This window comes from Dama dama, chromosome 18, assembly GCF_033118175.1.
Source record: "Dama dama isolate Ldn47 chromosome 18, ASM3311817v1, whole genome shotgun sequence".
Classification (NCBI taxonomy): Eukaryota; Metazoa; Chordata; class Mammalia; order Artiodactyla; family Cervidae; genus Dama; species Dama dama.
This window is the reverse complement of record NC_083698.1, coordinates 10049959-10068255: the sequence shown is the minus strand read 5'-3', so window position 1 is coordinate 10068255 and position 18297 is coordinate 10049959. Positions and strand designations below refer to the sequence as shown.

General features: G+C 37.5%; 1 protein-coding gene across 1 annotated transcript in view; it reads right to left on the bottom strand.

Moving 5' to 3' along the window:
• Positions 1–18297, bottom strand: part of VPS50 (VPS50 subunit of EARP/GARPII complex) — a 120683-nt gene that overhangs the window by 36212 nt on the left and 66174 nt on the right. The window contains exons 17-18 of the mRNA XM_061164911.1: positions 5142–5232; positions 3110–3286 (exon numbers count right to left, since the gene is read on the bottom strand). Coding sequence (XP_061020894.1) covers positions 3110–3286; positions 5142–5232 — 268 coding nt within the window. The remainder of the gene's footprint in view (positions 1–3109; positions 3287–5141; positions 5233–18297) is intronic.

The following is an 18297-nucleotide window of genomic DNA, read 5'->3' as shown; positions in this document are numbered from 1 at the left end:
TTTCCATTTTGCTACTTTATTATAAAAAGCTGAAGGATAAAATTCTGACAGTCTAGAAGTATTGATTCAGCTTAATAAACATATACAACACACATGCTAATATTCTATCTAATTCATTATTTAATTCCAAGGGCAGCTTAGAAACTTAGGCTAAGCGCCCAGGGACTACTGATCAAGGACAAAAATGGTAGATTTGCTCTTGAGAGGCAGAGTGCCTCATCTTTTTGGCATCGTGGCCCCGTGCCAGGGTGGGAGAGGAAGCAGAGTCCACGCCCAAGAAAGGAAGCATGGTGGTCTCACCACATCACCATCGATGGGCGTTAAAAATTAATGTGGCTGAACAACAGCTAACACTGATGTAGTTTTAACCAGGTACTGGGCTAAGCGCTCTCATAAACTGTCCCACCGACTCTTCAAAACAATCTACAAAGGAGTTTTATCCCCATATGCCAGCTGAGGAGACCAGTATGATGGCAACATGGGAAGGAATTAGTCCTCTCATTCAACAACTAGTTTTCGAGTCTAAAGCATTATGACAGGCTTCCCAGATGGCTCAGTGGTAGAGTCCGCCTGCCAAGCTGGAGATGAGGGCTTGATCCCTGGATCAGGAAGATCCCCTGGAGAAGGAAATGGCAACCCACTCCAGTACTCTAGCCTGGAGAATCCCATGGAGGGAGAAGCCTAGCAGGCTCCAGTCCCTGGGGTCCCAAGAGAGTAAGACATGACTTAGCGACTAAACAACAACAACAAAGCATTATGACAGGTTCTTTCTAAGATGTGGACTCTGACTCTCCAGGACCTATGCTGTACCCGGGAAGATTAGCTCACACTTTAATAGATACAAACGAACATTAGAGACATTCTCCTCTACTTGTACACAACGTGATTCTGCTGACACTCAGAAAGGTGTTCTCGATAAACTAGGGTCAGTTCCCCAGCACCACAGATCATTTTCCAGGATTCTGTGTTTGCACATTTCCCTACCTGATAAAATTTGTAAACCCAACATCAACACTTCACAACACTTCCATGGTCATGCATGGGTGTGTGCTCTGCGTGGAGTGGGAAACCCTTCTGAGTCACCTTCCCTGCATACTCCCAACAAGGCAACAAGGCAACAAGGCAACCAACCCTCCACCTTCTTATTTTGGCCCTCCCGCCGTAAACAAACACCCTTTTCACAGTTGATTTACTGCCACATTCTTAAAATCTCTGTGCATTTTGCTGGTGATTTCACTGTTCAGAATGTCCCCTAAGCACAGGACTAGTGCCGTCTAGAGTTTCCAAGTGCAAGAAGACTGTAAGGTGCCGTATGGCAAAAGTAAGTATGTTAGATAAGCTTCACTCAGGCATGGGCTATGGTGCTGTCAGCTGTGAGCTCAATGTTAATAAGTCGACCCTGTATATTAAAACACACATAAAACAAAGGTTGTATACTGACCAGTTGGTGCAAATGTTGTGACCAGAAGCTTGCAGATACTTAATCCCATATGTTGCCTAAAAGTAACAGTTTTCTATTTGCAGATTTAGTGTTCGTGGTTACCTTATATAGAATACAACTGCCACAAAGAAAGAATCAGAGGCAATGGGAGATTAAAATGAACAAATCACTAGTACAGAGGGATACATTATTTCAAAAATATTGAAATGGCTTAATCCTTTCTGTTTAGTCTACATTAACAGAGACAAAATATCACAAAGAATCACTAAATTATCATTTTAAATAAGGTTTACTATGAAATAATTTCTACTTCACAATGAAACATGATATTGGTAAATTTTCATGACAATATTTTTTAAAGGATAGTTTCACTTAAAAACAAAATCCAAAAACATGGAAACAAATTCAACAGCTTTTTGTCAAATCTGCACAGTTTTCATTGCATCTTCATCAAATCCAAAATAAAAATTGTACCAGTCCCTCTGGAAATTCTGAAGAGCAGAAGGACACATCCAAATTAAAACTGTGAATACACCCTATAGGTAATGGTGAAGCAAGCATTCCCACATGTAAATATGGGAAAACTGAGGGTCACAGAGTTACAATAACTTGCCAAGAGCCCCACAGTTAATCAATGAAAGTCATAATCATTCAGCTGCCTGCAAATCTTGCCACCAACTCACACTACTCCTGGTTTATGCTATTTTTTGAACTGCTCAGTGTTGTTAAAACACTACTCCTATATAACACAAGGAGCCCAGCGGGGCACTCTGTGATGACCTAGAAGGGTGGTATGGAGATTCAGGAAGAGGGGTGATATATATATATATATATAGTCATGACTGATTCGCATTGATGTATGGCAGAAACCAACACAACATTATAATGAAATTATATACCAATTAAAAATAAATAAATTTACAAAACAAAAACATCATACTCTTAAATGCTCAAAACATTCCTAGCCAGTAACCAAACAGGACATTACCCTTTCTCAGTAAAGGGGATATGGAACAAAATGACTCACTTAGCTGCCTAAGAGTAGAGTTGAGAGAAAAGTGAAGATGATCTATTCTCACATACATCCACCTATCCAACAAATCATGTAACTGTGCAGTGAAGAAACTATACCCCTATTCCATCAATAATCTGATAAGAATATAAAGCAATCTGATAACAATATAAAGCAAACATAAAGACAAAGCTCATCATTCAAAAGGACAATGTCAACAAAATGTACTGGAAAGCCATTCACTTCCAGCATAAACAGTAACACGGGTGCCTAAGTATAAAGGTAGGAAAGTGGGTGGTAAATATATGAATGCATGCGCGTGTGCTTGGTCTTGTCTGACTCTTTGCAACCCCATGGACTGTAGCCCTCCAGGCTCCGCTGTCCATGGATTTCCCAGACAAGAATACTGGAGTGGGCTGCCATTTCCTGCTCTTAGGGAATTTTCCCAACCCAGGGATCGAACCTGTGTTTCCCGTGTTTCCTGCACTGGCAGGTGGACTCTTTATCACCGCATCACCTGGGAAGCCCCATAGGTAGGAGAGGTGGGTAGTAAACATAAGAACAAATCTAGCCAATTACCTTGCTCACTGGATACAACCCTCTCGATAAGAAAACCCCACTTACATGCCACGGTATGTTTTAAGAACACCACATACCCCATTAGAAGCCAGGACATCTTCTGTTTCTTCATCTTTGTGGTCGGCCTGAATTTCAAATGGATTCCCACCACTGCAGTACTGCTCAAACAAGGTTACTGTTTTTGAGGAAGTTGCAGATGACTGCTTACTGGGGGAAACGGATGGGGAACGAGACTGTTCCATGAACTTAAATTCCTAGACATTAAAAAAAGAAATGAGCCAGATTTCTTTTTGCAACAGCAATAAAATTCAAGTACATAAACATGAGTTTGAACAAACTCCAGGAGATGGTGAAGGACAGGGAAGCCTGGCATGCTGCAGTTCACGGGGTCACAAAGTATTGGGCACAACTTAGTGACTGAACAACATCAACATAAACATATTCCATCAGTGCAAATGCAGAATTAGTGAAGAAAACCATCCTGATTCTTTACGTCATTCACTTTTAAATCTCATAAGTTTTCTGAGAGCACAAGCTTGGACACACATGTTCAAATGTTTTCCTAAAGACAATTCAGTAACCGACATCACTTAAAACACAGCTGTCTACATCAAGCTACTTTTGGCTTACTTTATGGAATGGCACAGAGTTGTTTTTTTTTTAATAACTTCAATTTGATAATTAGAAAAATTTTTACACAATAGCAAAAGTCCCAGTAGGGTAGTTTTAATCAACAGAGTCATTTATAAAAGCTAATTATTGTCAGGTCAAATAGCTTACACCATTTAAGATACTCTGTGTGAACACAATGAAAACCAAGCACATATATCTTTCTCTGTTATGGTGGTGGTGGTGGTGGTGGTTTAATCACTGTCAGGTCTGACTCTTGAGATCCCATGGACTGTAGCCCGCCAGGCTCCTCTGCCAATGGGATTCTCCAGGCAAGAATACTGGAGTGGGTTGCCATTTCCTTCTCCAGGGGTTGAACCCGGGTTTCCTGCACTGCTGGCAGATTCTTTACCGACTGAGCTATGAGGGAAGCTCTGTTTTATATCAAATTTATGTATGCCTGTACCACATACAAAATTGATGGCTAAATATAAATTCAAATAAAATTATTTACATAGAGATTCTAAAATCAATGCTGGAATTTGAAGTAATATAAGGAAACATCTTAATTTAATAACTCTAAAATAATGTTAAAATTATTAATTTTTCTATCTTTAAAGCATTTATTAATCAACATGTTTCATTGCATTTCATATTGCCACTTTAGAAAAGCAATATGATAAACCTGGATAAGAAGTTAGCTATTATACAATATGGGTGTAAACACTATTACATTAAAAAAATCCTTTTAATCATGTATTCTTTACATTTATCCAGAATAAGAAAATTCTTTCTAGAAAGATATTTCTTCCAGAGGCAAAAACTAACCACAGTAGACCTTTTAAAAAAGAATCTAAATTTATATACTATATTCTGACACTGGATATTTGTAGGACATTGTCTAACACACAAGAAATATTTATCTACACTATGTTTCAACCAAGAGAAAAAACAAATCAATTAAAGATATTTTCACAGATTACATTACAGGATTCAAGGAATCAACTAATAAAAATTAGTGGTATTTTTTAGTAAATGCCTCTTTTATCCCTGAGGCATTTTCTCATTGCAGACAAATTTATGAGTTGCAGCAGAAATTAAGAACCTACTGGACTCTTTAAGGAATGACAAATATTCTTCAAACATGAGCATTTTCACTAAAGACCATCAAAACATAACTGATTATTTTTCTGTAAGATTTAAACAAAGCAGGGACCCTCTTCTGAAATCTAAAGAAAACAAATTACTTTAATTGTGACTCTTTGCAGGCAAAAGAGTTTCTCTAAACTGTATAAACTGAAATTTGTAAAATGTGACAGACTATGACATCTATAAAAGTGTCACTCTTGTAAAAAAAAAAAGGCTTATTATTAATCACTTTTAAGGAAGAAAGGAAAGTAACTCTTTCTTAATTTAATTATTTTATAAATGCTTTCACGTATCTGGTTTGCTTTTAAAGATTACTAAATAAAAAACTGATTTATCTGTTCTTAAACTTACATGAAGTTGCAAGATGCTGAAATTTGACTTCACAGGACAAAGTTCCCAGGTCTCATTCTCTAGAAACATTCTCAGTTCATCAAGCCTTGTTCTTAAAAACAAATAACGAATAATCCAAAAAGTAAGGAGAAAAGCACACTGCATGCAAGAATTAATATAACAAAAACTATTACAGCTATCATTGTGATCATAATCAATTCTGAAAATCCATTCAGACCAATGTAGTAAACACAAACATTTGCTTTTATGTACTTATCTGTAAGAGAAAAAAACCTCAAGTATTTACCAAACTCAGAATATTTTTACTATATTGCAAAAATAATAAATGCATGGAAAATGACATTTTTATTAAGTGACTAAACTAAGCGACTCACCAATTCATGTACGTAAGATATCCTTTAGCTAATGACATATCATTGCCAAAAGAAAAAACAAGAAATAATTTACAGGGTTTAGGAGACCATAAATACTGACAAATGTTTTATGTTAAAGAGCATAGATCTTAATCACTTTTACTAAACCACAATATCAAGGTGATTATCACTCTAAATATATTTTAGCTCAGTGCCTATCTATCTCTACACAACATTTACGGGATAAATTAGCAAGTATGGCACTTAAATTAACAAGTAGTCACATATCATGCTGATCTCTTCTTTCTTTAATGCTATTGCTCTTACTGTTTTCTGAGTGTGTGCATGTGTGTGTATGTATGTTCAGCAGTGTCCAACTCTTTGTGACTCATGAACTGTAGCCTGCTAGGCTCTTCTGTCCATGGAATTTTCCAGGCAGGAATACTGGAGTGATTGCCATTTCCTTCTCCAGGGGATTTTCCTGACCCAGGGATCGAACTCCCATCTCTTGTGTCTCCTGCACTGGCAGGCAAATCCTTTACCACAAGCGCCACCTGGGAAGCCCCGTCTCTTTGGTAATCAGTATATTATGCAAGCAATTCCAGAGAAACAAATACTTCCTTATTGTTAACCCAGGAATAAAAGGGCCAGTGTCTGTCCTCTTCCTGCAACAAGCCTCACTCCTGTTACTAAAATCATGCTAAAAACAAAATCTAGATTAAAAAAAAAAAAAAAAAAAACCCACAGGTTCTAAATTAAAGATAGAATAAATGGTAAAGTCTTTGAAAAGCAGAAACTGCTCCAAATATTAGTGTTTCTAACAGGCAAGGGCTTTAAAATAACTATTCTAAACAAGTTAAACAAAATAGAGAAAAAAGATGCACAAAATGGATAAAAAGAACAATTTTTTAAGAACTGCAATAATAAAAACAAAAAAGAATCAAACATTCTATAACTGAAAAACTATAATACTTCAAATTAAAACTGGGTAAGTAAAACACCAGATGACAGAATTAATGAACTTGAAGACAGTTCGATAGGAAATAGCAAACCTGAAGCACAAATGCAAAAAAAAAAAAAAGGGAAAAACCGGAAAAGATCATAAGAGATAGGTGAGACTGTCAAAACATCTAGTATGCATGCAACTGGATGGAGAGGATAGAGAGAAGAGCAAAAGAAACGTCTGAAGTGGTAGGTCATGGCTGAGAATTTGGCAAAAGTGGTTGTGCCCATATCTATCACCATTTACAAAAATTAACTAAAATGAATCACAGATCAAATGTAAGAACTGAAACTATGAAGTTCAGAACTCTTACAATTCTACAAGGAAAAGATAAATAAATCAATTTTAAAATAGGCAAAAGCTTTGAACAGACATTTTTTTGTAAAGAAGATAGATATATGAACGACCAGTAAACATGTAAAAAGTGTCATTCATCAGGCAAACATAAATCCAAACCATAAGGAGGTACGCTTCACAACCACCAGGATAGCTAAACCAAAGAGACAACAAGAGCTAGCAAGGGTTTGGAGAAGTTAGAACCCTTATATAGTGCTGGTGGAAATGCGAAATAGTACAACCACTTTGGAAAAGTTTGGTAGTTTCTCAAAATATTAAATGTAGAGTTACCATATGACCCAGAAACTTCACTCTGTATTGGTTTTCTGTGGCTACTATAATAAAAAAAAAACAAAAAACAAAAAAACAAAAACAGGTGACTTAAGGCTTCCCAGGTGATGCTAGTGGTAAAGAATGCGCCTGCCAATGCAGGAGACTTGGGTTCAATCCCAAGACAGAGGAGCCTGGTGGGCTACAGACCATAGGGTCACAAAGAGTCTGACATGACTAAAGTGACTTAGACGCACACACAGGTGACTTAAGATAACAGAAATTTACAATCTCACAGTTCTGGAGGCCAGAAGTCTGAAATCACAAGGTTGAAATCCAGATTTCCACTGGAAACAGTGGAAACAGTGGCTGACTTTATTTTTCTGGGCTCTAAAATCAGTGCAGATGGTGACTGCAGCCATGAAATTAAAAGACGCTTACTCCTTGGAAGGAAAGTTATGACCAACCTAGACAGCATATTAAAAAGCAGAGACATTACTTTGCCAACAAAGGTTCGTCTAATCAAGGCTATGGTTTTTCCAGTAATCATGTATGGACGTGAGAGTTGGACTGTGAAGAAAGCTGAACACCAAAGAATTGATGCTTTTGAACTGTGATGTTGGAGAAGACTCTTGAGAGTCCCTTGGACTGCAAGGAGATCCCACCAGTCCATCCTGAAGGAGACCAGTCCTGGGTGTTCATTGGAAGGACTGATGTTGAAGCCTAAAACTCCAATATTTTGGCCACTTCATGCGAATAGCTGACTCATTGAAAAAGACCCTGATGCTGGGAAAGATTGAGGGCAGGAGGAGAAGAGGATGACAGAGGATGAGATGGTTGGATGGCATCACTGACTTGATGGACATGGGTTTGGGTGGACTCCAGCAGTTGGTGATGGACAGGGAGACCTGGTGTGCTGCGGTTCACGGGGTCCCAAAGAGTCAGACATGACTGAGCGACTGAACTGAACTGAAAAACTGAAAACAACCCAAATGTCCATTAACTGAGGAAAGGATAATCAAATTATGGTCTATCTATACAAAGGAATATTATTTACCAATGACAAAGAAAGAAGTTCTGTTATATGCCCCAACATGGATGAACCATTAGAAATATTCTAAGTTAAAGCCCACTATATATATATATATATATATATATATATATATATAAATGATTTCATTTATATGAAATGTTCATATACAGGCAAACATACAGAGACAAAAAATAAGTAAGTGATTGTCAGATGCCACAGGAGGAGAAAAGTGCCAATTAACTGGTAAAGGGTTATTTTTTGAAGTGATAAAAATATTCTGAAATTAGATAGTTGCGATGCTGTTGCTGAATTATTAATATATACTTTAAAGGAGTGAATTTTTGGCATTTTCGGTATGTGACTTATATCTCGATAAAGCTATTACTACACAACAATTATTGAGATAGGCAAGACTCTAAAATGCACTCTAAAATCCCTCAAGATTGTCTACACTAATGTCCAGGACTAAGTATGATGAAGACCACCCTGTGATTACATTACCAAATATGGAAAAAAGGGATTTTACTGATATAATTAAGATTACTTGAACTGCCTTGAGTTAATCAAAACAGAGATTATCCAGGTGGAACAAACCTAAGTGAACAAGTCCTTTTAAAGTAGACCTTTTTTCTTCTCCTAATAAAAGATGGGGAAGTCAGAGAGAATTGCTGGCTTTTGAAACCAAAGGGGTCAAGTGCAAGCACCAGAGACCCGAGAAGCTGAGAAGGCTTTTTAGCTGACAGGTAGCATGAAAAGAGAAACCTCAGTCCTAAAACCACAAGGAACTGAACTGGGCCAGTGTCTTGAATGTGCTCAGATGCAGATTCGTCCTCAAAGTCTTCAGATGAAAGATCAGCCAACACCTTGATTTAGGCCCTATGAGAACCTAAGCTGGGAACCTAGATAAGACTTCCAGACTTTCACAGAACTGTGAGAAAACAAAAGGGAGTTGTTTTAAGCTGCTAAAACTCATGGTGTTCTATTACACAATAATATAAAACTACTACGGTGATGAAAGATACCAACTCCCAGACTGAAGTTTAGTTATGCCTACATATAAAAAGTATGGAAAATAATACAGAAAGTAAAATATACGACAACACTAAAAGGGTAAGAGAAGGTAAATGAGTTACAAAGTTGGCTCCTGCATTATTTTGGAAGCATATTAACCTAAGGTCAACTGTAACAAAGCAAGATGCATATTGGAATGTTGATGGTAGCCACTACCAGAATATACATTTTAAGGCTGACAAAAAAGTGATCTGAAAATTGAAAAGACACAGATCAATCCAAAAGAAAGCAGAGAGAGAGAAAAAATGAATGAAAAAACAGTTATCTACACTTTTAGAAATCAAATAGCAATATGATGGGCTTAAACCCAACTATGACAATAAATACATTACATGAAAATGAAATAAAGGTCCAATCAAAACACAAATATTGTCAAACTGAATTTTAAAATTAGAAAAAAAAACCCTATATGCTATTTATAAGAAGAATACTTTAACTACAAGGTTGAAGTTAAAATTAGACTGGAAGCAAAACTACATTGAAAGTAAAAATTACAGACATGATTTCTTAAAATTATGAACTACAAAGGAAATCTTATCAAAATTCTTTCTTCATTTATTAAAATGATCAATATGGTATTTTTCCTATAGCTGTGAATTAGTAAATTAAATTTATTAATTTTTAAAAAATCTAGCCAACCTTGTTTTCCTGTACTCAACTCTGCCTATTCTTGAAGTATGGTTTTTTTAAGATATACTGGATATAACCTGCCAATCTTTTGTTCAGGACTTTTGCTCTTAAGTTCTTTTGAGGTACTAACCTGTAATTTTTCTTGTTTGTAATGTTTTGGCATTAGTGCTATGATGGCCTCATAAAATAAGTTATAAAGCATTCCCTCCTTTTCTATTCTCTGCATTGGAAGGCAGATCCTTAACACCTGGACTACCGGGGAAGTTCTTTTCTTTTCTCTGAAGGAGTTTGTGTTGATATTACTTCTCCCTTAAAGGTTTAGAAGAATTGATCAATGACCATTGATCAATGACAGCCACAGGCCTGGAGATTTCTTTGTGAAGATGCTCTGAAGCAAAGATTCAATTTCTCTAAAGATACAGGACTACTCAGATTTTCTATATTGTATCAGCTTATTATGTTTGATTTCACAAGGAATTCATTCATTCATTTCTATCTAAATTGTCAACTTTATTAGCATAAAGTCTATATCATTTTATTTCTAATGTCTTAAGATCTATGTAGGAGCGTGTTCAGTCACTTCAGTCGTGTCCTACTCTTTCCGACCCCATTGATTATAGCCCCACAACGCTCCTCAGTCCATGGGATTCTCCAGGCAAGAATACTGGAGTGGGTTGCCATTCCCTCCTCCAGGGGATCTTCTTGACCCAGGAATCAAATGCGTGCCTCCAGTGACTTCTACATTGCAGGTTGTTTCTTTACCACTGAGACACCAGGGAAGCACCTTAAGATCTATAGAATCCCTTTAACTGATGACATAGTTTCTTTCTTTTTCTTGCCCAGTTTTGCTAAGTAGTACTGTAGATTTCTTTCTATTATACATTTACTTTCTCTCTCATTGACTTCTCAGTTCAGTTGCTCAGTCGTGTCTGACTCTTTGCGACCCCATGGACTGCAGCACGCCAGGTCTCCCTGTCCATCACCAACTCCTGAAACTTGCTCAAACTCAAGTCCATTGAGTCAGTGATGCCATCCAACCATCTCATCCTCTGTCGTCCCCTTCTCCTCCTGCCTTCAATCTTTCCCAGCATCAGGGACTTTTCAGAGTCAGCTCTTCATATCAGGTGGCCAAAGTATTGGAGTTTCAGCTTCAACATCAGTCCTTCCAATGAACACCCAGGACTGATCTCCTTTAGGATGGACTGGTTGGATCTCCTTGCAGTCCAAGGGACTCTCAAGAGTCCTCTCCAACACCACAGTTCAAAAGCATCAATTCTTCAGCGCTCAGTTTTCTTTATAGTCCAACTGTCACATGCATACATGACCACTGGAAAAACCATAGCCTTGACTAGACGGACCTTTGTTGGCAAAGTAATGTCTCTGCTTTTTACTATGCTGTCTAGGTTGGTCATAACTTTCCTTCCAAGCAGTAAGCGTCTTTTAATTTCGTGGCTACAATCACCATCTGCAGTGATTTTGGAGCCCCCAAAAATAAAACCAGCCACTATTTCCACTGTTTCCCCATCTATTGGCCATGAAGTGATGGGACCGGATGCCATGATCTTCAGTTCAGTTCAGTTCAGTTGCTCAGTCATGTCTGACTCTTTGCGACCCCATGAATTGCAGCACGCCAGCCCTCCCTGTCCATCACAAACTCCCGGAGATTACTCAAACCCACGTCCATCAAGTCAGTGATGCCATCCAGCCATCTCATCCTCTGTCGTCCCCTTCTCCTCCTGCCCCCAATCCCTCCCAGCATCAGGGTCTTTTCTAATGAGTCAATTCTTCGCATGAGGTGGCCAAAGTATTGGAGTTTGAGCTTCAGCCTCAGTCCTTCCAATGAACACCCAGGACTGATCTCCTTTAGGGATGGACTGGTTGGATCTCGTTGCAGTCCAAGGGACTCAAGCGTTTTCTCCAACACCATAGTTCAAAAGCCTCAATTCTTTGGTGCTCAGCTTTCTTCATAGTCCAAACTCTCACATCCATACATGACCACTGGAAAAACCATAACCTTGACTAGATGGACCTTTCTTGGCAAAGTAATGTCTCTGCTTTTTAATATGCTATCTAGGTTGGTCATAAATTTCCTTCCAAGGAGTAAGCATCTTTTAATTTCATGGCTGCAATCACCATCTGCAGTGATTTTGGAGCCCAGAAAAATAAGTCAGCCACTGTTTCCACTGTCTCACCATCTATTTCCCATGAAGTGATGGGACCGGATGCCATGATCTTAGTTTTCTGAATGTTGAGCTTTAAACCAACTTTTTCACTCTCCTCTTTCACTTTCATCAAGAGGCTTTTTAGTTTATCTTCACTTTCTGCCATAAGGGTGGTGTCATCTGCATATCTGAGGTTATTGATATTTCTCCCAGCAATCTTGATTCCAGCTTGTGCTTCCTCCAGCCCAGCGTTTCTCATGATGTACTCTGCATATAAGTTAAATAAGCAGGGTAACAATGTCCTTGACATATTCCTTTTCCTACTTGGAACCAGTCTGTTGTTCAATGTCCAGTTCTAACTGTTGCTTCCTGACCTGCATACAGGTTTCTCAAGAGGCAGGTCAGGTGGTCCGGTATTCCCATCTCTTGAAGAATTTTCCACAGTTTATTGTGATCTACACAGTTGAAGGCTTTGGCATAGTCAATAAAGCAGAAATAGATGTTTTTATGGAACTCTCTTGCTTTTTCGATGATCCAGCGGATATTGGCAATTTGATCTCTGGTTCCTCTGACTTTTCTAAAACCAGCTTGAACATCTGGAAGTTCACAGTTCACATATTGCTGAAGCCTGGCTTGGAGAATTTTGAGCATTACTTTACTAGCGTGTGAGATGAGTGCAATTGTGCGGTAGTTTGAGCATTCTTTGGCATTGCCTTTCTTTGGGACTGGGATGAAAACTGACCTTTTCCAGTCCTGTGGCCACTGCTGAGTTTTCCAAATTTGCTGGCATATTGAGTGCAGCACTTTCAAAGCATCATTTTTCAGGATTTGAAATTGCTCAACTGGATCTTAGTTTTCTGAATGTTGAGCTTTAAGCCAACTTTTTCACTCTCCTCTTTCACTTATATTGACTTCTACTCTTATAATTTATCTTCCCACTATTTCTTTAGGTTTAATTTGCTGTCATTTCCTAAACTTTTTGAAATGTAAGTTTAGGGCAGCACTGATTTTCAAACTTTCTTCTTTACCAAAAAATGCATTTAGACCAAAAAATCCCCCCCTCTGCTTCAGTTATACCTCACAATTTTATATTATATGTTTATTAACATTCATTTTTTTAATATTTTCTAATTCCCAATATGGTTCCTTCTGTATCATGGAAAATAGGTTGCTTAATATCCCAAAACTGGCAGTTTTCTAGTTCTCTCTTATTTATTTCTAGTTTAATTCCACTATGGTCAGAATATGCTCTGAATTCAATCTTTTGACTTCTTCTTTTTCAAAGACTTGCTTTACGGCCCACCAATTGATTGACTTTGATTAACTGTCCTTCTGCTCTGAAAAAAAAATATGAATTCTTCAGCTATCAAGTATCATAATGTATATATAATATATATATATAAACATATATATATATCAATATATCTACATAAATTAGGTAAATTTTACTAATATTTGGTCAAACATATATCCTGACTAATTTGTCTGTTTATATTACCAGTTACTAAAAGGGCACCCAAAAATTCTCAGTTACGGTTATAAATTGTCTATTTCTTCTCCTAATCTGAATAAATTTGCTTTATATATTTTGATTTTATTTTAGTAAGAGCTTACAAATTTAGGACTGTTACACCTTCCTAATGAAAATCTATTCATCATTATGATGAATGAATTCACCTTTACTTTTACTAATACCTTTTGACTTAAAGTTGACTATCTCTTAGGAATTTCTTTCATCTGATATAGAGTATCTACAAAAACCTACCACAAATATCATATTTACCGGTAAAGTACTGAATGAAAGAATGTCCCTTGTTGGCACTTTTTTTCAAAATTGTACCAGAAGTCCTAACCAATACAAATGTTAGAAAGTAATATATAAAACCATCACTATTCACACATGACATGTTGTATACATGGGCAATTCAAAAGAATTTCCAATTAAATTTAGTAAAATGCTAATTTAACCCCCAGACCATAGGAATCCTAGGTCAATACACTAAATCAAACTCACGTCTACGTGTATGAGAAACAACAAAAGCAAGACAATTCAGAATAATATTTATAAAACCACAACATTTACACCATGTTCAGCCATGACTAGTCAATGGTGACAGAAGTTAAGAACAGCAGTTAACTCTGAAGAGGCTACTGACTGAGGGAAGTACAGAGATTCCTCGGGGACACTGGAAAAGCTACACATGTTAACCTGGGCCGTTTAGGCAGTGTGTGTGTCTGCATGCTAAGTCACGTCAGTCGTGTTCCACTCTTTCCGACCCCATGGACTGTAGCTCGTCAGGCTCCTCTGTCCATGGGGATTTTCCAGGCAAGAATACGAGAGTGGGTTGCCATGCCCTCCTCCAGGACATCTTCCCACTCCAGGGATTGAATCCACAACTCTTGGGTCTCCTGGACTGTAAGGCAGGTTCTTTACCAACAGAGCCACCTAGGAAGCCCCTTATGCAGTGCACATATATTAAAAATTCATAGAGCTGTACAATAAGATATGCCAACATTTGTGTGAGTTAAATTTTAATAAAATTTTTTCAAAGGAAAAAACTAATAGTCTATCACTATCCTCCCAAACTGTCTGCAATAAAAGGCAGGCCCATTTTAAAGATAAAGCCACAGGTGGCTCAAGCAAGCATAAGTCCACTTGTAAAGGGTCCCAAGGTCACAACTAGTAGACAGCAGAGACAGGGGCCCTGACTTCCAAGTCATGTTTGTTTCACTGCAACATAGTCAGAAACAATAGCAAAAAGGAAAAATTTCGCTTTTTACTGGAAACCATAAGTTGGTGAGTATTATCCAAATTGATTCAATAAAGCCAAGGAAAACTTCCTCTGCATCTCTTTCCCCAAGAACATTTTATAGAAATGGAAAGATCTGCATTTTATATCCTTTCTTCTAATTCACTGTACTAATACACAAAAGATAGCAGTCATGATCAAAAAGCAGTAAGTATGTAAAGTACAGACTGCAACCAGATGCTGAATAACAGAATTGACTGTAATCAAAAGTTAAGTGAAAAGCAATCTTGATCATTACTTTAAGCACTGTGGGTGTCACCTGCGTCTTCAAGAAACCAGACATAAGCAGGATACAAAGAATTTTTTTTGGCAAACAAAAGAACAGGTGCAACGAAATTAAAATTAAAGAGATTTTAAAGTGCAAACATGGTGAACAAGATAATAACCAATCTACAAACTGTCTCAAATATGTTGACCTCCAAGTTAAAGGGAAAATATCAATGAATTACAAGTGTGTGAAACACAGATCTTTTACTTAACCTAATAAAAGACTTAAAGCAATAGAAGCTGGGCTCCAGAAGTGAATGATAAAAGCACAGAGCTTAAAGAAGGCAGAGTATCCAACATAAGCCTTATACACTTTGAAGAGAAGGAACCCGATGCTCAGAAAATTAAAAAGATTGGTTAAAATCACACAGGCAGTAAAGCTATTGATGAACACAGTAAAGGTAGGAACCCAAGGCCACTGATAACACCACATGGCCCCAAACTTTTTACCAGCAGGAGGAAAAGTGGAATTTGATAGTTCTTCACTCACTATTTGGTGTATTTATGTGTATGTACATATACAAAAAAATTTATGTATATGTGTATGTACATATATACACGTGTGTTTATATAATGTGAATGTATATATATACAGAAGAGAAACTAGTCTGACCTAAGAGGTATATATTATAAAGACACTGTTCCTTTCGCTCTCATTTTAAGTTCAAATTTTAAGCCCTCTTGTATAGTTTAGACATGGAAAATAGTCAAGTTTTACATAATTGAATTTTTAGTAGAACATGTCAAGTGATAAAAAAAAATAAACAAATTTATTGATACCATTTTCACCAAATTCCCCCAAAAATTGGTTTCTGAAAACACTTCTCCCTGTTTTCCCAATGAATACAGGAAAGAGGGCTGCAATAGTATCTCCTATTCCACACACAGCTCTTCTATGACATGACCTAACCACTCCCCTGTCAACAGAAGAAGTCTGCTTTCCCTCCCCTTCAATCTGAACCAGCGTTATGAGAAGTCTGCATTCAATGGAATGTAGCAGAAGGACTGCATTAGTCCCGAGCGTGTATCTGAAAAGGCCAAGCACCCTCCGCGTGGTTCTCTTGGACAGCTGGTTCTATGGGAAGTCAGCTGCCATAGAAGAAGTCCAAGCATGCTGAGAATACCACACCAGGGAGGCCACACGTGAGCACGCTGACTAACCAATCCAGCTGTACACCCTTCTAGCCACCTCCACCAAGGTGCCAGTGAGGCCATCCTGAACCTGCTACACCAGGCTGACCACTGGTGAGTCACCAGCTGACCACTCCTGAGTCACCCCAGTCAATGCTATGAGGAGCAGAAGAATCTTGATCCCTGCTTAAATTAATCCTGACTCACAGAATACATGAAATAACAATAAGATGGTGGTTGTTTTAAGCCTGTAAGTTTCAGGATAGTTTGTTACAATGCAATACTAGGAAAACATACCCATGGACACTTATATTTCAATGTATATATAACAAATAACTTCAATGTATATGTAACAAATAACTGCAATGTAAATTGAAGTTATTATACTGGTTAACCTTTTCCTTAAAAAAAAAAAAACTCTCAGATATCTTATACAACAACTAAAATTACTGATAACTTATTTTCTATTCTCTCTGAAGCCTTAACCAAAACAGTTTATTTGGCAGAAGATATATGGGCAGGGGAGGGAGGAGCGGTGTGACATGGGCAGGCAGGTCAGTTCTAGAAGATATCAGGTCCAATATTCAAACCAGAACACACGATTCAATCACTTGACCGAGACAGAAAACAAAGGTAAGTATATGGATAATAAAACTAACTCTAGAAGCACACATTTTTAAGGACACTTTAAGGAATAAACCAAGACTTTCTTCCTCAGGCAAGCAAAGACTTTTCTCCCTAAAAGGATAAGTGATCTTTCTCTGCTGACATCAGTCAATGCACCTTTAAGGTCACTGAAAACATTTATAAACCTTGATTATTAAAGTAATTAAAAACAAAATGCACTTGTTAAATGTCTTGACAACAGTACACTACTGCATAGTTTCTACGTCACTACTGTTTTAGATTATTTGTGCTTTGGGGATTTCTGCGACATCTGGCAGAAGACTGACAGCTCTCGGTGTACACAAACTTAGAGCCTGAACATAAAGAAACCTGCGGGAATAAAACACACCCTGAAAGATGTGAAGTTACACTGACAGACGACAGAGACTGCGCTTCCTCACATGCTCATCCAACTTGGCCCAAGAAAAAGATAATGGCAGGCAAACTTTAATACGTCCACAAAAAAACACCAGTACATTCTATAAACAGATGTTCTGCCACAGAGCAAAACGCTTCTATGTGCACCTGGTTGTTATGTCTACATCTTCAAACCAACAGCCTAAACGACTCAAAGTCAGGATAATTCGGTTCAGGAATTTCTTCATTCTCAAGAGCTCTATTTGGCAGAAGACCATGAAACAAACTGTAAGCATATTTAAACACTTTAATAAAATCAGAACAGATGATCTGTAGTTTACCATGTTTCACAGTATTTTCTGGTATTTACGCAGGATGATTTGGTGAAGGAGGTATTAAATCAGAATTTAGTAGATTTAGATTCATCACTGGCTAATGTAATGACTTTCATCAACTCAATATTTGTACACTGGCATCATTTCTAAACTGCCTATTGAGTTTATCTTGCTTTAGAACACAGTGATGGTTGGCACCCACTTTGCCAAGTGATTTTCATTATAATTTCCCAATGGCAGCTGTTGGAAAGAGAATGATTACAGGCAGTATATAAGCAAGACTGGTTTAAACACTGGGGAAAGGGAATACTAAAAAAAAAAAAAAAAAAAAAGAAAAAATTAAATCTTTATGTTTTAACCTGCTTTTATAATATACAGACCAGTATGAAAAAAGGGAAAGATCTGCAGGTAATACTTAGGGTGACCATTTAGTCCAACCACCTCATTTTACAATTGATAGATTGTAATTGATTACAATTGACAGATAGAACCATATCCCAGAGGGTTAAGTAATTTGTTCAATGTCAGAAAAGTGGCAAGAGGCAAAGATGGGATAAGAACCCAATTTACTATTTCCCAGTCTTCCTCTCCTTCTAACAATACAATATAGCCTCCTCATTGGGAATCAAGTTTCACAAGTGTTTCTGAGAAAAGTCAATTAAAATGTTGAGTGTTTTGAAAACAGTAATTAATATCTATGTTTTCTAAGTTCAAGGTGAACTTTTGTGAGGA